This window comes from Aulonocara sp. 'chitande type north' Nkhata Bay, linkage group LG7, assembly GCF_057382095.1.
Source record: "Aulonocara sp. 'chitande type north' Nkhata Bay isolate Kocher_YH1m ecotype deep benthic linkage group LG7, A_spYH_male_GT1.1, whole genome shotgun sequence".
In the NCBI taxonomy this organism is placed as follows: Eukaryota; Metazoa; Chordata; class Actinopteri; order Cichliformes; family Cichlidae; genus Aulonocara; species Aulonocara sp. 'chitande type north' Nkhata Bay.
Window position 1 is genome coordinate 23568821 of NC_141350.1, and position 23220 is coordinate 23592040.

General features: G+C 42.0%; 1 protein-coding gene across 7 annotated transcripts in view; it reads right to left on the reverse strand.

The window, feature by feature from the left end:
- Positions 1-8076: 8076 nt before the first annotated feature.
- kif21a (kinesin family member 21A) overlaps positions 8077-23220 on the reverse strand; it is a 55773-nt gene continuing 40629 nt past the window's right edge. For all 7 annotated transcript variants that reach the window (XM_086299516.1, XM_086299515.1, XM_086299514.1 and 4 more), the window contains 7 exons: positions 19107-19243; positions 18387-18561; positions 14713-14877; positions 13157-13274; positions 12743-12913; positions 12106-12305; positions 8077-10743 (listed from right to left, as the gene is read on the reverse strand). In XM_086299516.1, the coding sequence (XP_086155642.1) occupies positions 10653-10743; positions 12106-12305; positions 12743-12913; positions 13157-13274; positions 14713-14877; positions 18387-18561; positions 19107-19243 (1057 nt within the window). In that variant the 3' untranslated portion in view covers positions 8077-10652. The remainder of the gene's footprint in view (positions 10744-12105; positions 12306-12742; positions 12914-13156; positions 13275-14712; positions 14878-18386; positions 18562-19106; positions 19244-23220) is intronic.

Below are 23220 nucleotides of genomic sequence, written 5' to 3' on the forward strand. Positions count from 1 at the left end.
TTTGGAGAAGAAATGGCACTGCTCACCACCCCAAGAACACCATACCAACAGTCAAGTTTGGGGGTGGAAGCATCATGGTTTGGGGCTGCTTTTCAGCAAGGGGTACTGGCAGACTTCATATTATTGAAGGCAGGATGAATGGAGAGATGTACCGGGACATTCTGGATAAAAATCTGCTGCCATCTACCAGGAAGCTAAAAATGAAAAGAGGGTGGACATTTCAGCAAGACAATGATCCCAAACACAAGGCCAAGGAAACAATGAAGTGGTTTCAAAGAAAGAAAATCAAGTTGCTTGAATGGCCCAGTCAATCACCTGACCTAAATCCCATAGAAAATCTATGGAGAGAACTGAAGATTAAAGTTCATAAAAGAGGCCCAAGGAACCTTCAAGATTTAAAGACCGTTTGTGTGGAAGAATGGGCCAGAATCACTCCTGAGCAATGCAGACGACTGGTCTATCCATACAAGAGGCGTCTAGAAGCTGTAATCACCAACAAAGGCTTTTCTACAAAGTATTGAATAAAGTGTGTTCAATACTTATTCCCTGTGTCATTTCACTTTATTTATTATGGTTTAACTTGTATACTTATATGTTCTGATTTGATTGTATGACTTCAATATTTGGCTTGATGGCAACATCTGGTGGAAATGTTGTGTCAATAGTCCACTTGGAAATCCCCTTACTGATAAAAATGCTGATGTGTCAAATACTTATTTTCCCTGCTGTAGGTCTAGGTGAGACAGAATAAACTAAAGTCGCTGTAATTGCACAATGGGAATCATCCATTACCTCTCCTAGATCAAATATAACAGGCTGTTTTCTGCCTTTAATGTTTTCAGTATCAGCTAAACCCCAATCTCTCTGCATGTTAGTTTTCAATGTGGCTTCCAAATTCTCTCTAATTATCTGGCCTGAGTTTGTTGCTCTACAGCCTGCTCATCTCCATCTGCAGTCAGCACCTGACATTTGTAGAACATATGCATGACCAAAAGATGATCTTACAGCCATTGTCCATGACATTAAAAAATAACTGAGTGAGAAATGGCCTTTTTTAATGGTGAGCTAGTCATACTTAGACTGTTGTCCTGTGGTTACATCACAGACGGCCTTATCCAGACTCTATCCAGGTAAAGCATCGAGAGTGTTGGAAGCACCTTGCCTCAAACAATTAATGCACCTGCTGATTCTGCTTCCAGCCAGGAATAGAACAACATTCAAAAATCCTAATCAAGTGCGAAGTCTCAGCTTCGCACATTTAATGACTGTTTTTGCAGATTGCACTTGCTGACAGGTACACTGAGTTCTGGATGAGGTCTTGCAATGATCAGTGTATACCTTTTCTTTGTAATATTTCTAAACATTTAAGCACAGCTGCTTTGGCTCTGTACAAAGTGGCAACCTAGAGAAAGAGCCAACATTGTTAACGGATGGACGAGCCCCTCTTGAAACCAGCTCTTTGCCATATTGTGGTTTTGAAATCAAATGTTATGAGTCAGCGTTGAGTCTGACTATGAAACTGAGGACACTACAAAGTAATGGTAGTTGTAGTGACCTGTCAGTCAAACGAAGCCACGCCCTAACACACACCCTGCCCTGTCATCCACTTTCCTCTAAACTGGAGCAACATAAAAACAAACATCATGCTGCATTAAATAAGACGTGTGATAAAGACCATCAATTCATTGCAAAAGCGTTAATTGAGGTCGTAAATCAAGTGAGCAGTAGAGTCAGCTCATTGCAGTTCATTTTCTCCGGGATTTTTACACAGTCACACATCCATTTGTAAACAGTGATCTCCCCTATTCATCATTTATGCTATTTTCTATTTTAAAATCAGGAAATTTCCCTTCCCAACCCTTGGGACTATGTCCGTATACCTCATAGAGTCCGACTGGTCGTGACAGATTGCCACCACTTCCTGAGCCTAGTTCTACTGAATGTTTCTTCCTGTTAAGAGAGTTTTTCCTTCCCACTGTCCTTGCTTATAGGGCGTTATCTGATTGTTGAGGTTTTCTCTTTACTTTTGTACAGTCTTTACCTTACAATATAAAATGATTTGGCGGCATATGAATAAAACTGAATTGAATACAGTTCCTACTTCTGCTGATTGTGATCTGGAGAATCTGCATACTTGGTCAACACCTCGTGCTCCGTCAAGTTCGAACAGCTGTTCTTATGCAGTTTTCACAGTGTGGTGGAAAGCACTATGGGGGCGACCGTGGCTCAGGGGGTTGAGAAGCTCATCTTGTAACCGGAAGGTTACCGGTTCGATCCCCAGCTCTTTCTGTCTCGGTCGTTGTGTCCTTGGGCAAGACACTTCACCTACTGGTGTTGGCCAGAGGGGCCGATGGTGCGATATGGCAGCCTTGCTTCTGTCAGTCTGCCCCTGGGCAGCTGTGGCTACAACTGTAGCTGCCTCCACCAGTGTGTGAATGTGAGAGTGACTGAATAGTGGAATTGTAAAGTGCTTTGAGGGTCTCATAAAAGCGCTATATAAATACAATCCATTATTATCATTATTATCACGAGGTAGCTGCCACTGCAGTATGTTGTTGCCATTGTGGTGCACCCAGGTGTAGTTTGTGTTAAATAACACGCAGACAAGGGTCAGAGTTTTCTTGAATGTTGTACACTTCATGGGGGCTTTTAATGTTGTGGCCAATAGGCTGACAGTGCTTAGTTGTGAGCATGTGACAAAGCAGAATTTAGCTTTTGAAGAACTGCAGTGGTGCTAACTTAGCTGAAGACTCAAGTCTTGTTTTAGGCAGTTTCCAGGAGCCATGATGTAGGGTCATGCAGAATGAAGGGTCTAATTCATCATCAGCCATTGTTCAGTTCGAGTGCAATATCAGCTTTATACAGTCGCCAAGGGTGTGATCCATGAAGTTTGTATTAAAAAAAGAGGATGGTGATTTAGAGTGTGTTATTTCAAACTCCTCGCTGTACCTGCATGACAAATGAGCTTTATTATCGGGGAACTTTTTTATTATCCCTTGAACCTCCTCTGAATTAATTTTAGATCTTATTCTCCATTTCTTTTAATATTAAGTCTTTGGAAATTAAAATTGGTCATAAAATCTGAACTGAATTTGAAGTCTAAATGCTTCAGAGAAGCTTTCGGGAATGCAAAAAGTTGTGTTCTGAGATTCCTTGTTAACCTTAATCAAAATACTTCTATTACACAATTTTGCTTTTAATCCTTAAAGCTGCAAGTGTTTTTTTTTGTGATAGTTTTTTTTTTGCTTGAAGTTGTCAGTGGATCTGGTTCTACAGAATTGCAATATACTCGTGCCTTGTGCCACAAATAGAGCTGAAATTACCAGAGTGTGAAGAAGCCTTGGCTGCTCCCTAATTACTGTCTCCTCATTCTCCCTTTCTCTTAATTTGCCAGAGTCTTGCTGCGGTGGCTGCACGAGCCTCCTCACACCTCTGTTCACCCTGCAGAACTTTATTTTAAACTCAAGCACACAGCCCAAACTCTCAAACAGCCTAAAAATCAAACACTTATGAAGTTATGAGTAGGGATAACTTTAGAACTCATGGTTAATGGTTCAACTAAAAGGTTCTCCTTTCCCCATTTTTTTTTTTTTTGCAAGGGAAAAAAATAATTCATTATTATTTAGATAAATCACCATCCTTGAACATTTGATGTGATGTAACAGATACAAATCAGCCAATAGCATTGGTAAATGTCATCTTATGTGCTGATAGACTGATGGCTGTCCACACGGCAGATATCAAAATTACTCATCCCACTCTTTGTAATGCCACATGGCTCTGTTTGGATGCTTAGGAAACTCTTTCATTCTCAAACAGGATTAAGTCTTTGACACCTAACCCCAGCAACAGCCACACACACACAGCTCTGACATTCACATCAGGTGTTTGCTGATTGGTGCTGCCTGTCAGACAGTGCTGCAGATGTGTTATGATTTGATATGTTAGGCGCTGGTTCAGATTGATGTCAGTCAAGTCACCTTTATTTAAGCAGTCCAAATGTAGGGTTTTCCAGTTATGTTATACAGTGTCCTACAGCCTTATCTATGTAGTATCAGAGTGTATTTGTACTTCTATAGTGGTGGAAGCAGAAGCTATTATTTATTCATCATGTTACAGTTACAGGAGTAAAATGCTGTTGGGAGGTGAGTAATTCTTGTCATTTTTATTCAGTGTTATTTCCCCGGGCATCTCAGTGCTTCCCACCGTCGGGCCCCTCCACAGTCATGTGCAAACATTTGAGTGTTCATTAGACAATAGCAAAGCCTATAATTAAACATCTTCTAAACAAATTTGTTGTCATTTGCTTTAGATGATACGATTCCTACCAACCACCTATCTTACAAAAGGATACAACCAGTGTAACCGATGTAATCACACAGCTCACCATTGTAGCTGAAAGAAGCAGTCAGTGGTTGTAGTGGAAGGAGAACGTGCGGGCTTCCAAGTAACCTGTGCACCATGCGACACACACTCTGATCATTCTGCGGTGAGCTTACCTCAGCTCACAGAATCATTCTGTGATCGGCAGAGCGTCTTGTGACAAATGGATGAAACAACCTATAAACCCAGAATACACAATTAATGATGTGTCACACTAATGGGATCATTGCGGTCACCATCTAGAAGTCTTCTCCAGCTCACTCAAGTACTGTGCTATACTGACGGGGATTGTCCGCACATTTTCCCCCATACTTTTCTCTTCCCAGCATTTTGGTACAAGTTAATATTTCTTTCATCTGACCAGAGACTTTTTTCTGTTTCCCCCAAAACTGCCCAGGCTCTTTTAGTTTTTTTTTTTTTTTTTTAATTTAACATCAACACTTATTAAAATAATCAATTTCAATTTTGAGTCATTAGTTAAAAAATAAGACTTACGTAATAAGTCCACTGTTATCACTTTCTAAAATTAGACTCATCTGTACAAACAGTCTTTTTTTTTTAATTTATCATCAACAATGAGCATAAACTAATTAGCAGTACTTGCTTGTTACTAAAGGCTCAGGTTTTTCCTCTGAATCTTTATTCAACAACACAAGCGTAAACACAGCAAACAGCTGTTTGCTGTAAAACATTTGCAGGTAGAAACTGAAATCTGCCCGAGGAAGGAGCAGCTTACTTGCTACACAAAGATAATCAAATTAATAATGCTCCAAGTGATAATCAAGTAATTACCGTTGTAGTAGTAATAATAAAAATGCATATGCAGGAGAAAATTGTTAATTATTAGTACACAGTCCTTTATTAGTACATAGTGCACTGAAAATGTAGGACTCAGCTCAGAGGAAACAGTTACTAATAAATGTATTGTAAAGAAGTCTCCTATAAAAACGCCGTCAGTTTTACAGAGGCTGGCTTTAAACAAAATTTTCCATCCATTTGCTTCGATTTATGGTCGTCTGATCTGCTGTCTGACGTCCGTCTCACGTTTTTCTCATGATCTCAGGAGTGAAACTGGATTAAATGAAAACTAAAATATGAAGGATTTACAATGCTCAAATACAGTAAAACAAGATGAAGGTGTACTGAAACTAAAGAGGACAATTACATCTACAGGGTGTAAAGGATCAGTTTTAATTGAAACCACACAGGGATTTCCAGAGACCTGGTTTGAACTGGCATCTTCAAGTAGGACAATGTGGAATATTAGACAACTGCCTTGGAGTTTTGTAAACTGCATCTGTGGAGGCAGAGGATCATTGTAGTCCGTACATTGACTGTCACTGTTCAGTTTTGCATGTGTTACCCACTACTGCCATCTTGTGCCCAGTTTTCACCAGTTTAATTTCTGAAAGCAGTCAGATGGCCATCTGCTCTGTAGAGTGTAGCTTTACAGTGTGCAGAAAGGAAAAAAAACAAAACATCTATAGAAAGTTTGGAAAGATCATCTTAGGAGGAACCTTAAATCTCTCCAACTTGAAGATTTGGGGAAAGATTAACATTTCTAAGAGCTCCAAAATAGCAATAAATGCACAAAAAAAGAAAATGATAGTATTGCACATAATATTGTTAAAGTTGGCTTGAAAGTCCACAACATGGGGTTAGTTTCTGTTAAAACCACTTAACCACTAAGTAAAAGTGTAAATAATAAGAGTGTTATGTGAAGGAAAAGGAGAGGAGGAGGTCCAGTCTGAGGGAGTTGAGGAAGAAATGACTATAAATAGTAAATAAAGGGACCCTTAAGGTGAAGTGCTGCCAAATCAATAAAATGAAGAACTGTTTCCTCCTGGAGGAGTCTTCAGGTAAGGAGGGTTTGTTGGGCTACCGTGGGCACACCAGTGTACACCTCTGCAGAGATCTCAGATAGTCTTCCACCTCAGATCAATTCCTTCTGGTTTGTCATTTATTACTCAGAGGATGAAGCATCCTAACCTTGATTCTTCTCCCCAGTTTATCACTGGCTATGAACTATTGCCCTCTTGTAGCCAAATGTCATATCGTAGCCTGGTTCCCACAGGCCAGCTGATAGCTTGAACACAGCAATGAAGCAGGTTAGCATTCCACTTTTTAAGAAGATGAAAAATTAAGGATGTCCAGGAAAAAAATAAAAAATAAAATATTGAGTTATCAAACTTATTTGTAAAAACCAAAGACACATTTAGAGGTAGTTTGTTTGCTTGAATAAATCAGCCTACAGATATATTAATAGTAAAAAATAATATATAGTATGTAAGAATTAGAGATGGACCGATCTGATATTACGTATCGGTATCGGTCCGATACTGACCTAAATTACTGGATCGGATATCGGAGAAAAATAAAAAATGTAATCCGATCCATTAAATATCACGAAAGCACCTCACAAAACTTGCAACACGCCGTAACTCACCTCAGAACGTTAGCACGTCGGAGCAGTGTGGTCACGTGATAGAGCGGCTGTGGCATGCGGGACCTGTCGGTGGTCTGGATAGCATGTGGAGCTTCGCTAGCAACCCGGCATTTCATCTCCGACAAAGTTATCCCCGAGAGAAGTAAAGCAAGTGTGTAAGTCCATCTCTGAATGTTTGTAAAGCATTCCTGCGTTAAGCTTAACAAGCGACTGCCTCTTCTTGCTGCTACTTCAATCATCAGCTGATCGGCTTTTCTGTCGGGAGTCCGTCTCTCTTGTTTGCTTTTGGCCCACTTTGCACCAGAAAGAGGAAACCAGCGGCTGAACAACAGCAGCACGTTTAAGCTTGATCAGCTGTTGTTAGAATGTATTTAATATTACTTTCTACTCGAGGATCTTTTTCTACGTAGCTGACGGCTGGTAACTGTGCAGGGGCGGATCTAGCAAAGTTTAGCCAGGGGGGCCGATAGGGCATTAACAGGGAAAAGGGGGCACAAAGACATACTTTTCTTTCTTATTCTCATTTAAAATGTCGAGCTTTTAATAAATAATTATCTGACAGCCAAAGTTTTAATTTGATGCAAAATGAATAGAAGTCAATTACTGTATATAGTAACTATTAAGTCTAATATATATACCCTAGTAAGCTATAGCACTTTTTCCTTTGTGAAGGTACCATCTGTGCAGTCTGCAATTTTGTTGAAGAAAGATGTTGAATCTATTTAATATTTCTTGAAAAATAATTGATTTCTGTGCATTTTTTTTCACACTGCATCAAATTAAGGTTGATTACGTCGATTAAGCATCATGAGGTGGAGGGTGAGGGGTGGTTCCCTATTTTTTATTTATTTATTTTTGTTGTTGCTGGGAGTTGGAACCCTATTAGTTAGGTTGCTTAATATTTACACTAAGTACTCTTTAAAATACCAGAATAGGGAGGATGGTGTAGGTTTAAGTTTATTAGATTGATCAGTATTGCTGAACTATGAAATATTTTTTTTGGATACAGGTATAACAGAATAGCTTTAGTGTAGTTGTTGTTTTAAACTTGAGTATGAACTTATACAAAATGCAGCAAGATATTTAAAAAACAGTTTTGTTGATTAAAAAACACTATCGGATTCATATCGGTATCGGCAGATATCCAAATTTATGATATCGGTATCGGTATCGGACATAAAAAAGTGGTATCGTGCCATCTCTAGTAAGAATACAGAACCAAGAAAATCACACACAGATGGTTGTTTTTGACAGATGGCATTTATTCTGACCAGGCATCTGACATTAGAATCGCTACAGAGTCCGCCATTGGGGAATGGCTCCTAAAACAGGAGGGGGTGCGTCATGGGTACAGGGAAGAAGAAGGGCATAACAAACAAAACAAAGAAAAGAAACTAACCAAAGGCCACTAAACGTGACCTGCCACCTGTATGAAGGATAAGCTCAGTCCAAAGCATTACTGATGCACTCGTCAGTCTTTGTGCCATTCACGGTCCTCTGGGCTCTAGTGTGAGACTACGTTCAGATCGGTGGTCCCACAAAACTAACATTCAGTCAGATTAGTTTTTCGTTTTGAACAGACATTGTTTACATACATTTCATATGTAGTTGAATAATTCCTACAGCTGCTGTTTCACCAAACATTCATAAATGACAGCACAATCATGACAGGCAGGTCAGTTAAACTGCAGAGACCACGAGTGCCTCCAGGAAGGCCCCACGAAGATCAGAACAGAGACAGATGTTGAGTCAATAGTCAGGAAAATAACACTGGTTGCGTCAGAAGGCCTCTCCTCTCAACAACAAACAGATAGCGTTACACTTATATACACACATACACAACTACGGTACTGAGTGGACCTCACCTGGAGCCCACGACAAGAAGCCCTCTTATAGGGTTGGGAAGGTGAACGTGTCTTAGCAGCATGGGAATTAGACCACAACTTAGCAGTGTAGGTTTAGTGAGTGTTACCAGCATGTGTGAAGAGTGAAGATATATTTGTGCACACAATGAAACATGGACAACAAGTGCAGACTTATATCAGTGCTCAACCTGCTCACATTTAAGGATTAAGTGAATCTCAGAGACTAATTGTGTTGATTTTTGTTTGGTTTTTTTACATGTGCTCAGCGGTTAAAGGTATATGAGATCCTATGATAAAGTTCCACCAATTAAAAAACAAAAACTGCACCAGGCAAATTCTTCATCAATTAATTTTCTCACATTTATGCCTTTGGAAAATTTAGATTCCCCAATTTCATTCATCGTGCATGTCTTTAAGCTGTGGGAGGGTGCAGAAACCCAGAAACAATCCACACAGGAACAGGGACACAGAGGCCTCGGTCAGCTTCCAGATTCCTGTGAGGGGCCTGTGTTAACCACTGTACCACTTACCAGATAAATTCAAGATTTTTGCTGTATTTGCTCAATTGTCCCTCATAGGTCTTCAAATGGCTGTCATTATTATAAAACCTTTCCTGACCACTTGCACACCTGTGGTGCACTGCCTCCACTATGTCAAAATCTTAGCATTATAAGCTTTAAACCTTGTGAGTATGGGAGTTGTTGAGTTGTTGAGCAAAGATTCTTTAAGTTTGGTTCATTTCTACTCAATCTTGGTCCTCAGACCCTTCAGGATGTACAACCTGACCCCCAGAAGATGAATTCTTGGCGCGCACAGCCCAGTGAATGCAGAATAAAACTACCCTACAGACGTCCAGTAGATGCACCTATTGTATAAATTTCAAAATCCTTGTCAACTAGATTTCAACTCATCTGAGATTTTTAGTAGCTACACGTATGGTATCAATTTGAAATCCTATGTCATCTTGTTCTGAAGTTATAATGGCTGTCCATGGTGCCCCTCTGACAGGGTGACAACAGTACCCCATCCGCCTTTTATGACTGAAGGGTAATGATGATCATGCTTCTTAACTTGACACTGAAGACTCCTTCACTAAACTGCCGTTCAAGCTCTGGGTTGTACCTGAAAACCCAGGTACTCTGGATTCCTCCCACAGTCAAAAGACATGCAGTGTATAAAGCAAGTGAGCTTATTTCCCTAAATGTCAAACTTTAGCTACTCTAAAGTGTGTTCTGTTTACAAGTCCAGCTGAGGACAGCAATAAGAACACGTTACACATTTTTGGTCACTGATCTAAAGCTGCTGCAGAAACTGAAGGGAGCACAGAAGCTAGAGCAGGATGTTAAGGGGTAGAATGATTTCTTTCTCACACAGCCACTTTTCTTGCTCTTGGAAACAGGACTGATGGAATAACACTTCTGTTTCAAGTGCAGAGAAACAATCTCAACAAAGTAGAGAAGTGGGTTGTGAAGACCAGCTACCAACCCATTAGCTCTGCTGCACGTATGTATTTCTGTACTCTGACAACAAAACACCACTTCCTTTTTTGGCAGGGTTGCCTGTGTTGTATCGTTGCACTGTGCTGCGTGTAAGCCGAGCTGCACTGATAGTGTCTACTGTGTGTTCACCACATCCTATAGTATCTTGTGAATATAAGTTCTTATAACAATGACAATAATGACAAACCGTCTAAAGCGCAAGAAGAGAGAAATAGAAGTCATTAACAATACAGTTAACTAAATCCTGATTAGCAAAATCCTCTAAGCATACAGAGTCAAAGAAAAGAACTAATGCGTTAGCTTCCACTGTGATGAGATTACCGTTTCCTGTTGGCTCAGTCATGAACGTCACATGATATGGAAGGTGCGTCGTTTAGGCTTGATAGTTAAGGGGTCAAAGTGCAGGGCAGGAGTGCCTTTACGTCCTTCTAGAGTCAAACCAGGCAAGTGGTACCGTGTTCAGTTACTTGCAACCTCGTCTACACTGTCAACCACTTCCAAGGTGCCATCCAGTCCACCACGTGCACGCCAGATCTTCACAGTCCGATCACTGCAAGACACAAAGACACAAAAGTTATAATATATTCCATATCCTCTTAATGTCTTTACATTTTCACTGATTTGAAGACTTTTTACTTGGAATTTACGTATAAAATTACCAATATGTATATGTAATTTGCTGATCACATACATAAATACGTGTAGAGGGGTGCCAAATTAAAGGGGAAAGCCAATATAAGGTATTTCAGTGAACTCCTGATCCATTATGAGCCACTAGAAAGGCTCACTGAAACTACTGGTTGGATGGAAATCTGTCATCTAGGAAAAGAACACTCCGATCAGAAAGAAATGTTTCATCAGAGGACAAAAGATCACCCAGAAGAGAAAATGTGTGTGAATTTGCAGCAACCCTTTCCTAAGGCCAGCTCTCTCACAGCATGAAACATGAGCTGGAGGTGTTTTTAACATTTGCGTGTTACCTAGGGCGATCGTGGCTCAAGAGTTGAGAGTTCGCCTTGTAATCGGAAAGTTCGAGCCCCGGCTCGGACAGTCTCGGTCGTTGTGTCGTTGGGAAAGACACTTCACCTACCGCCTAATTGTGTTGGCCAGAAGGGCCGATGGCGCGATATGGCAGCCTCGCTTCTGTCAGTGCGCCCCAGGGCAGCTGTGGCTACAACTGTAGCTTGCCTCCACCAGTGTGTGAATGTGTGTGTGAATGGGTGGACGACTGGATGTGTAAAGCACTTTGGGGTCCCTACGCGGGACTAGTAAAAGCGCTATACAAATACAGGCCATTTACCATTACCATTTACCTAAAGATTGCACTACAGTTTTGTCATACTATGATTTAACAGAACAAAGACCAATGAAGCATTTCTCTCCAGTTTGACTTCTGTTCTTGGTTGTCTTAGCAGACCAGACCAAACCTAATATAAACTAATACAGCCAAGAAGAAAAAATTTAACAGCCAATTCACTGATAGTTTAAGGGGGGGGGGGGAAAAGAGCAAAATAAGGGTTATCATCAACATAAAGCCTCATCTCCCTCCCTCGAAACAATAATGGTACATGACATTTGTATTCATTTTTCCTTGTACAACTCTGAATCCATCTCACTCCCTAAAGTGTCACTCAGTCATCAAAACTCTGGGAAACCCTGCTTTATAAGGACAAGTGGATCTAAACTCTGCTGGCAGAATGTCGCTCGCAGCGTAACAGACCCAATGGAACCCACTCACCACAGGGTCAATGCTCATGTTTTTACTTTAATTTGTTACCCATGTGTATATGAGCCTCAGGTGAAGTTGTTTTCCCTCATATCCAGAGAGACACAAACAAACAGTTGTTTGTCTCCCTCTCTGGAGACAAACAGAGAGCCTAAGCATGTGTGTCAGTGTGTGTGGAAAACTCACTCTGAGGCGGTGAACAGGTGGCTGCTGTTGGCAGAGATGCTGTTGATGGGGCTCTCGTGACCCTTGAGCTCCCCCAGTGTCCCTAGAGTGTCTGTGTGCCACAGCTTGAGCACCCCGCCTCTGCATCCACTCAGCAAGGCTGGTGATCCGGGGACGACACCAAGTGCACAAACCCAGTCACGGTGAGCATTTGGGACTTGCTGAGCACAGAGATGTATAGCAGTATGGTTAATAGTGAGAATGTCATGAATGGTTGATGTTTTTGTAACTTACTGAAAGATTATGATCATAATGATGCAATCGCTACAGTAACTTGAGGGTATCATATGGAAAGACATCTTTTTCTTAATGTACAGTCATGTGAAAACTGTACTTTTACTTTACTATCGGCCATTATGTGACAAAGAATGTGACAGAAAGGGCAGTTTTCTGCACATTGATTTACAGCAGGTTTTCCAGGAGAAAAATCTCTGGAAAGACAATAATGGTGATAAAAAAAGAGGAAATAAAAATATTTTAGGCTACTTTTGACAGTTATAAAATCAAAATGAAAAAAAAAAAATCTATATTGCATCAAATGGAACAAACATCTGAATGTCTCCTATCCATATTTCTTTTTGCATTGATCATCCAGTACCTGCAGTAGGTCTTTACGGTCTAGGTCCCACTTTTTGATGCCATTGTCTCGGGAGCCGCTGAAGAAAATGTCCCCTTGGATTACCAGAGACTCGATACCGTCGTAATGTGGTGGTTCAAAGTTGTGTGTAGGGCTGATGCTTCCCAGAGAGCCTTCAGTCACGTCAAACAGCTGCAACAGCAAAAACAATACATGTTAAAAGGGATGATATGCATCTGAACATAAGGATTATTATAACAAAAGATAAATAAAATCAGTTAAACATGGGTTATGTAGCATGTCTAACCTAAGCTGTCCTTATATTGCATTACTGGATGACTCAGCTGCACAAAGAATCTCACTTTATCATCTGCCTCAAGAAACAAGTGAACAACAGAGATGTGAAGAGCAGCAGTTTGAAAGCCTGAAACACACCTTAATGTAATGGTCCTTGGAGCCAGTGATAACCAGGTCTTGGCTGTTTCCAGACTGATCCACAGTCAAGCACATAACTGGACCAAGGTGACCAGTAAGCTTTCCAGTAGAGGCAAACCTAATGCAGGAAAGGAAATGTTAATGAGTCTTTTGTTAAACTGTCAAGCCAATACCACAGGGGAAATGCCAAAATAAAACTTAAATACATGTATCAAATCAAAGTACAAAGAGAAGATATTACTAAAGTAATGATATACTTAATATATCACTCATGAAAATATGTAAAAATGAGGTTTGCTGAGTTCTGTCTCAGAGAAAATGGGACCGTTCTTATACAGAATATTGATTCACAGTTAGTTTAATCATCCAAAGTACCACTTACTGACTGTTACGTTCGTAAGATGAACAAAGAGGCAATTCATCACAGCTAATATCAGGCAGCTGTCAAAAAGGCGTGACAGCTTTGAAATGGATGCTTGTCAGGTTTTCATACACAATTAAGTTCCAAGGCAACACAATGAAATTGGAGTTTGTACTATCTAATGAAGTGTGCATGTCATGCATCTGAAAATGTCAGGGGAAATCATAAACACACGGTCAGTGTTATTGATGTGCATGTGTTTATCAATACCTCCATACAACACGTTTTAGAAAAAAAAAATAAAGGAAAAAGGTTTTGATCAAACTTTCATCTACGCCTATAAAAAGTAAATCCCAGACGTGAATTTGGCGTCCTCCTTTTAAAAAACTCTAGACTTCTTCAAATGCTCCTGTTACACAAGGGTCTGACCATTTCTCAGCTGGGTCACATCTCCCTCTCAAAACCTTTTCTCCTCAACAATCTTCACTTTGCCTAAAAACCTTACATGCATACAAACTGCTGTTACTGATGTTACCTTTTTAAGGAAATACTTTAAAGACCATTTATCTGAAAATTGGTCTGTTGACCCACTTCCACCATGCCGTTTTGCATTTTGAAATCAAGACCAGATACATCCAAAAATGTTTGAATCTTGGTTAGTTAAAATATAAAAACAAATTAAGGCAGTGCCCATTTTTGATCGAAGGTTGTTTTTTTTTTAACAAAATAAAAAGCATATTGAGGAACTTTCTGCATCTACTGAAATGTTTTTTGTTATGAGTTATAATTATGAGAGTTATAACTTCTTACTGTAATGCACATAGTTTATAATAATTCATTAAGTCAATTTTGAAGACATTGGTGGATGTAAGACATATTTTAGAGATTGTAGTGGTGTAGAATGGGGTTTTAACTTTTATCAGTATTCATTTAAAACTTTTCAAGCTGTTGTGTGACGTTATATTTACAGACAGAATGACAAGCAAAATAAGGTTAACAAAAACAACTGTGCTGGCAGAGGGAAATAAAAACGAAGTGTCACGATAATCTGTACCAAACTCCAAACAATCCACACAAAAAGTACGATATTTCACTTAAGAAAAATCCCTCAGATTGTTAAATCAGACTGACTGCCACCCTGCTAACCCACTGTCTGGATATTACTTTTGCATTAATTTTGAGTATCTCTGCTTACCTTCTCAGGTCCCAGACCCTGACAGAGTTTCCAGCAGCAGCGTACAGGACTGTGCCATTGGGGTTGAGCGCAATCTGGTTGATCTGATTCTCTCCTGCAGGGATGGTGACTGTCCGGCTGGTGTTGGACGCACAGACATCCCCAACATTAACTTGACCAGAAGACCTGAAGATATATGAATAAAATATGTACAAATATGCAAAAATTAGGCATAATTAGCATTACAGGAGGTGTAACTTTAAAAACAGGAGTGTCCAACTCCAGGCCTCAAGGGCCAGTGTCCTGCAGGTTTTAGACGTGTCCTTGATCCAACACCATCCATCCATCTTCATCCGCTTTATCCAGGGCCGGGTCGCGGGGGAAGCAGCCTAAGCAGAGAAGCCCAGACCTCCCTCTCCCCAGCCACCTCCTCAAGCTTATCCGGGGGAACACCGAGGCGTTCCCAGGCCAGCCAAGAGATATAATCTCTCCAGCGTGTCCTGTGTCTGCCCCATGGCCTCCTCCCGGTGGGACATGCCTGGAACACCTCACCCAGGAGGCATCCTTGTCAGATTCCTGAACCACCTCAGCTGGCTCCTTTCAATGTGGAGGAGCAGCGGCTCTACTCTGAGCGCCTCCCAGATGGCCAAACTTCTCACCCTAAGGGAGAGGCCAGCCACCCTTGGAGGAAGCTAATTTCCGCCGCTTGTATCCGCGATCTTGTTCTTTCGGTCACTACCCACAGCTCGTGGCCATAGGTGAGGGTAGGGACGTAGATCGACCGGTAAATTGAGAGCTTCGCTTTTACACTCAGCTCCCTCTTCACCACGACGGACCGGTGCAGCGTCTGCATTACTGCAGCTGCAGCACCAATCCGTCTGTCGATCTCCGGCTCCCTTCTCCCATCACTCGCGAACAAGACCCCGAGATACTTGAACTCCTCCACTTGGGGCAGGAACTCATCCCCGACCCGGAGTGGGCACTCCACCCTTTTCTGGCTGAGAACCATGGCCTCAGATTTGGAGGTGCTGATCTTTATTCCCGCTGCTTCACACTGGCTGCGAACCGTTCCAGTGCGAGCTGGAGGCCCTCACCCGATGAAGCCAACAGAACCACATCATCCGCGAAAAGCAGAGATGAGATTCTGAGGCCACCAAAGCGAAAGCCCTCCGCCACTTGGCTGCGCCTAGAAATCCTGTCCATGAAAATTATGAACAGAATTGGTGACAAAGGGCAGCCCTGGCGGAGCCCATCACCCACCGGGAACGAGTCCGACTTATTGCCGGCAATGCGAACCAAGCTCTTGCAACGGTTGTATAGGGATCGAATGGCCCGTAGCAATGGGCCAGACACCCCATACTCCCGCAGCACCTCCCACAGGACACCCCGAGGGACACGGTCGAATGCCTTCTCCAAGTCCACAAAACACATGTAGACTGGTTGGGCAAACTCCCATGCACCCTCAAGTATCCTGGAGAGGATAAAGAGCTGGTCCAGTGTTCCGCGACCAGGACGAAAACCGCATTGTTCCTCCTGTATCCGAGGTTCGACTAGCGGACGAACTCTCCTTTCCAGCACCCTGGCATAGACTTTCCCAGGGAGGCTTAGGAGTGTGATCCCCCTGTAGTTGGAACACACCCTGCGGTCCCCCTTCTTAAAGATGAGGCCCACCACTCCGGTCTGCCAGTCCAGGGGTACTGCCCCTGATCTCCATGCAACATTGCAGAGGCGTGTCAACCAGGACAGCCCTACAACGTCCAGAGCCTTCAGGAACTCGGGGCGGACCTCATCAACACCAGGGGCTCTGCCACCAAGGAGTTGTTTAACTGCCTCAGTGACCGCGCCTCCGGAAATTGGCGGGTCATTCCCCTCATCCCCAGACTCTGCTTCCTCCTTGGAAGACGTGTCAGTGGGATTAAGGAGGTCCTCTAAGTATTCCTTCCACCGCCTGACAATTTTCTCAGTCGACGTCAGCAGCGCTCCGCCAGCACTATACACAGTGCAGGTAGAGCACCGCTTTCCCCTCCTGAGACGTCTGACGGTTTGCCAGAATCTCTTCGAGGCAGTCCGAAAGTCTTTTTCCATAGCCTCTCCAAACTCCTCCCACACCCGAGTTTTTGCTTCAGCCACTGCCCAAGCCACATTTCGCTTGGCCTGTCGATACCTGTCAGCTGCCTCCGGAGTCCCACAGGGTAACCAAGCCCGATAGGACTCCTTCAGCCTGGTGGCTCCCTTCACCTCTGGTGTCCACCATTTGGTTCGGAGCTTACCACCACAGCAGGCACCAACCACCTTGCGGACGCAGCTCAATGCAGCAGCTTCGGCAATGGAGACGCTGAACATGGTCCATTCGGACTCAATGTCCCCAGTCTCCCTCGGAATGCTGTTGAAGCTCTGCTGGAGGTGTGCGTTGAAGATCTTGCCGACTGGGGCCTCTGCTAGACGTCCCCAGCACACCCTCACTACGTGTTTAGGTGCACCGGGTCTGTCCAGCATCCTCTCCCGCCGCCTGATCCAACTCACCACCAGGTGGTGATCAGTTGACAGCTCAGCCCCTCTCTTTACCTGAGTGTCTAGAACATATGGTCACAGGTCTGGTGATACGATTACAAAATCGATCATCGACCTGTGGCCTAGAGCGTCCTGGTGCCACGTGCACTTATGGACACTCTTATGTTCGAACAAGGTGTTCGTTATGGCTAAACTGTGATTTGCACAGAAGTCCAATAACAAAACACCGCTCAGGTTCAGATCAGGGAGGCCGTTCCTCCCAATCACGCCCCTCCGGGTCTCACTGTCGTTACCCACGTGAGCACTGAAGTCTCCCAGCAGGACAACAGAGTCTCCAGGTGGAGCACTTTCCAGCACCCCACCCAGGGACTCTAAGAAGGCTGGGTACTCTGATCTGCCACTCGGCGCATAAGCGCAGATGACAGTCAGGACCCGTTCCCCGACCCTAAGGCGCAGGGAACAAACCCTCTCATCCACCGGGAAAAACCCCAACGTACCGCCAGCAAGCCGAGGGGATATTAGAATACCCACCCCAGCCCGCCGCCTCTCACCAGGGGCAACTCCAGACTGAGACAGAGTCCAGCCCCTCTCCAGGAGACTGGTTCCAGAGCCCAAGCTATGCGTAGAGGTGAGCCCGACAATATCTAGCTGGTACCTCTCAACCTCACGCACTAACTCAGGCTCCTTCCTGGGGGCAAAAGCCCCCAGACAACATATCCGAAGGGATACACAAACCACGATAAGGTAGCGATTCACAGACAGAGCTGATTTAAATGGCAGCTACCACCTCAAGATGTCTTGAAGTTCTCCGGAGGCCTGGTAATCATTTGATTCAGGTGTGCTGAGCCAGGGTGATATCTAAAACCTGCAGGACTCCTGCTTTAAAGGGTATAACTCAAATTGATGTTCATTTTCTTTAAAGCTAAAGAAATACTGCTAAAACAATAACAAATCCATAGACTGTACAACTTAACATTTTCAATGATTTGGAAAGAAAAATATTTGGGAAACAAGAGAAAAGTGTGAAAACTAAAGTGCTTATTATTTTATCCATATTAAGTACATAAAGCTTAACTATACCAACTGACGGGGTTGTAAGTTTGCTATATAGAAACTATACAGAAAGTGTGTGCCAGGAAAGTGAACATAATGTTCATCAGTCCATAATAAATAGTCTTACTCACGTTAGTGTGCGGATGCATTTGGCCGAGTCCCGAATGTCCCAGACTTTGATGTAGGAGGTAGAGACGGTAAAGACCAAACTAGAGCTATAACGGACTGACACAACATTGTTGGGGTGACCCGCTAGAGACATTATCTCCTGACCCGTCACCAGATTCCACACCTTACAGGTCCGGTCTGCAAATTAAAACACCATCTTGTCATTTTCACTGTGATTTATGACAATATTAAAATACAGAGAACATTTCTGAGAACGGGATGTCAAAACTGAAGAGCGCCACAACAAAACTGATTGGATAAAATTTATCACGGTGCAAGGGATACAAAACAAAATCCATTTTAACTGACAGCAAAACTAAACAGAGCTGGACAGCACCTTCTTGCACTTGGAATGCACAATTAATCCTGCTGGGATAAATTGGCACTCTAGCCGATTTCCTGCACATTAAAATCCATTTGTTATGCTTAAAAGCTCCATCACCATAACAATGTTGTGGCTTGGACAATGTCATTTATGTTCCATCACCTCATTTATCCACCATATGACAATCCTAATTAATCCTTATTGGCTTTTATATGTGGTGTTATGCAACACCATGTCCAAGTGTAATAAATTACCATAGCTGTAACAAGAAGGCATCTGAAGAATACTGATTAGAGGTGTAAGATTAGAGTCAGGAGGTGAAAGAAGGAAGGAAGGAGGGAGGATTGTGAGCATTAACCTTTGGATCCTGTGAACAGCAGGTCGTCAGTGCAGTCAACACATAAAACAGCTTTACTGTGTCCCTCCGCCACATGAACACACTGTAATGTCGACGACCGGCTGCTCTTGGTGGGTGGGACCGGGTTAATGACGCCCCTGGAAAACAAACAAACCACCATCATAAAGGGCAGCATCACACATGGCAAAGTAAAAAAAGAAGAAAAAAAACTCCAACAAATTCACACAACAGACTCATGCAGCTCTCTCAGTGATGCAAACCAAAAATAGAAAGAGATGAAAATAAGAGAAAAATGATGAGACAGCTGTGAAAGGAGTCACCCTTGTGTTGAAAGAAAGGAAAGACAAGCCAAGAACCTATAAATAATCGAGATGATTTCTTTTGCAGCCTATAATTGATTGAAACACCCAAAGAGCTGAAGACAGGTGATCACTGGAAACCCATGGAGTCTTCTTATCGGGGACTGAGAATTCTGCAGCATCTCAGTAAGCCTGGTTGATCACTAATTGGCTGGCTGTGATAGTGTAATTGTAAAATTTCATAACCAGCGAATCTGCAGCATGAGCTATCCAAACGATGACACTTATCATTAGTAGGTTTTTGTTCTTCAGGTTTGAAGCCTGAAAAACTTCACAGATGTGAGAAAAAACATCTGTTTTTCTGTTTTCTCTTTTTCATATTTCTGGAGAGCTTTGTAGTCTTCCACAGAAGTCACAGGAGAGGACTGCAGAGGGTTCAGGTTCAATACCAACAATGCACTAAACACAGTGACGCTGTTTGGCTTTGTTCCAATTATCTTATGGTCTTGGAGAAGACATCCATTCATTGATTTTAATCATGTTTTAACATGTTTGTTTTTTTCCTGGGTAACTCTCGCACAAAGTTGCCAAAGCAGTGGGGGAAGAAACCCCAGAGAGAACAAAACCAAAGAACAGCCCTGCAGCCTGCAACAGACTGGCATGCTCCAGGAACAAGCTCCAGCCAGACTCTCACCATGAACTGGCTAAGGGGAAGAAAACAGATGGATAGGTATGGCAAATCAGCAACAGCCCAAAAAGAAAGTATTCATACTTGTTTGAAATCAGAGAGTGGAGCAAAGCTACTGTAGGAGGAAGCTGAAGGACAGGTGCAGGCATCCCTGAGGGGATGATATTCTGATATTCCTGGGGGCTGATTAGCTACTGATTATAAAACTAACTGCTTCCTATTCCTGAGTTCCTGAGTTGTTATCTGCAGTGCAACCTCGAGAAGAGCTAATTGTAGTGTGAGCGTGTACCCATGAATAAAAAGGCATTTTAAAAACATAACACATGGGAGGAATACATTTTAGTGTAATATACTGAGCATCTATATTTTCCATACCCATCAATTACTTCTACCTTCCATAAAGCGATTGGAATTATACAGATTTTTACCAAAGCGATTTAGTAATAGTTTTCCAAAGCTTTTACTTCCAAATCTGATAAATTATGTCTTCACATACATAATGACGTTGCACACACACTGAGAATGTACTTTCCATTAAGCAGAGTGTAGCAGCTAATATAACATGACTATGGATTGTGGATGGAGAAGTAGGAGTGCCTTTTAGAATTTGTAAGCGCTTTATTAGTTTGTTAGAGGAGCTGCAACTTTGATTAATAAGTGTGACAACTGTGGCTGAAAGGCCTCTTCTCTGCCTCATCTCAGCTAACTGAAGTCACTGAAGTGGATCTCTCCAGTTCAGAGGAATCAGATGACAAACATTTTCTGTTTGCTATCGATATGGTCTAAGGAGCTTGTGCATTTTGAGTCCTCGACCTGAGTGTTTCCATCACAGCCATCTTGGTTGAAAAAAGCTTGATGTGATGAGGTGGTGCAGTTCTGACTCTAAAACTTGCCAATAATTAGTGAGTGACAAGCTATCCAATGAGCATGTGGTTTTAATACCACAAATAAATCTCTTTGGAAACAGACTTTTTTTTTTAATGAGTGACTGAGCCTATAAACTCAACAGGACAGTGTTTACAGAGGTCAAATCAAAGCCATTTTCCCAGAGACTTCAGTAGCACCAGACATATTTTGTAAACAACACCTCACAGCTTTCAGCGTATAGATTTAAGGTATTTTCACACTGGCTTCTTTTTTCCATTACAGAAGCCACGACTATGTTTTATACCATGTATTTTAAGCGTTCGCACTAATTGAGAGATGTCAATGTCTCTGGGCTACAAAAATTGCTGGACTAAAAGTTTGAGCCTTTAAAATACAAAATCTGAAACTAAATAGATGTCACAGTGGCTACCTATCTCTTCTGCAGTCTTTTAGCCAAAGAATCAAAAACAATATGGTCTTAAATGTTTCTGCACGCATACAGGCTCCACTTTACAATGGTACAATATGCTTTTATAAACTTTGAATGTCTGACATTGTCTTTTATTATATTTATGTACAAAATCCACATGTATTAACCAAAACATCATTGCAGTTACTTGGGACAGAGTAAGCATTTGGCCAGCATTTAACAAAATAACATTTCAGAAAGCCCATCTGATCCTGCACAACATTTGCAGTATGCCTTAGGTAACCTGTCATACGGCTTAAGTGGCTATTGAGAAAAGCAGTAGGGGAGAGACAGGAAATGGCAGGCAGCTCTTCAGGTTTCTGAAGGTAGGCAGAATCACTTCCAATTAAGCTACTGCATAATTAAACTGTGGACTAAGCTGTTAAAACACTGCTGGCAGAAGTGTGGCAGGACTGCATGAAGAGAGCAGATGCACATGCTGCATTTATGTCATCGAAGCCACCAGCAGGATGGTTTTGGCAGTAAGGCGTTGTCACTTGTTCACACTCATCTGAAGCTAATAAGGATTACTGAAATGTTTGCTGCTCAGTCTGGTGTCTTAAGATTACCAGTTGGTTGACAGTGTAAGCAACTATCATTCTGTCAACAAATCATCATGCCATTAAAGTTCCTGTTTTAGAGCAACAATTTATTCTCTTTTTACACAAAAAGCCTGGCAGACCTCAGGCATTTATTATCCTTGTTTCACTGAAAACCTTATTTATATGCAGTCCTAAATCCCCCAGTTCAACAGGTTTTACCATCTTCCCAGCATACGCAACACTTTTCCCCCCAAATCCATCTTTAATGAGGTCAAATTAGAGCTCTGGGAGAAAAATCTGAACACTGTAATTTTTGGAATATATTTAAAGAAAAATGATTCATCTTGTGTCAAAACAGCTTTTAATGACTGCTTAAATCTAACAATAGCTGAGCATGTGTGTGACTACACTGCACACCAGAAAGAAATTGGTGGATGGTGGATGAAAAAAAGAAGAAGAGAAAAATGAAGAGACTCGTTTTAACAAAAATGTCATGTTTAGCCTGAGGGTGGTGGCAGAGTAAATGCCATGCTGTAGCCTAGAGAGTTTATCCTGTTGGGTGTCCTTGCCTAATGGTCAAAACACAAACAATTTAAATGCAGCAACCCAGGATGCTTCCCATACAAGGCGGCTTGTTGCTGGCATTTTCCTGCCATGTCATAAAAACGCATCCATAAACTTGTAAAAGACCACAAACAATTTAATATTTGTACATGTATATTTTTATCTCTCTCTTCTTCATTTCCACCTTATCCTCCTCACCTCAAGCGTCACCTCCTGAAATGATATCAGGGCTCTAATAAACAAAAATGCGCATAAACATGTTTAATTATTTTGAATATTGTCACAATTACTTATTGTCAGCAGATTAGACAATAAAACTAAACCAGAGCCTTGCTGGTTATAAGCTAACATTATTCCAACTAATGTTGGACTCAAATGTTTTTAAAAAATAAAATAAAAAAATAAAAATCTCACTTTCCCTCTGAGTTTATTCACCAAGTGTCCGAGTCCAACAACGTTACAGCGACTGCAAAGAAAGTTTCAGTGACACCAGCTAAGAGTAGCTAAGTGCAACAAAATCCACTAAAACTCAACAACTAACCTCAGTATTGTCATTAGACATCAGTGAGCTTCACTGATTCATAAACTCGTATCAGACTCAGAAGGTTTACAGCCTCCTCCAGATTAAATGGATGTAAACAAGCAGCATACTGATGAGGTAAACGGCAGATTGGCAGTCTACACT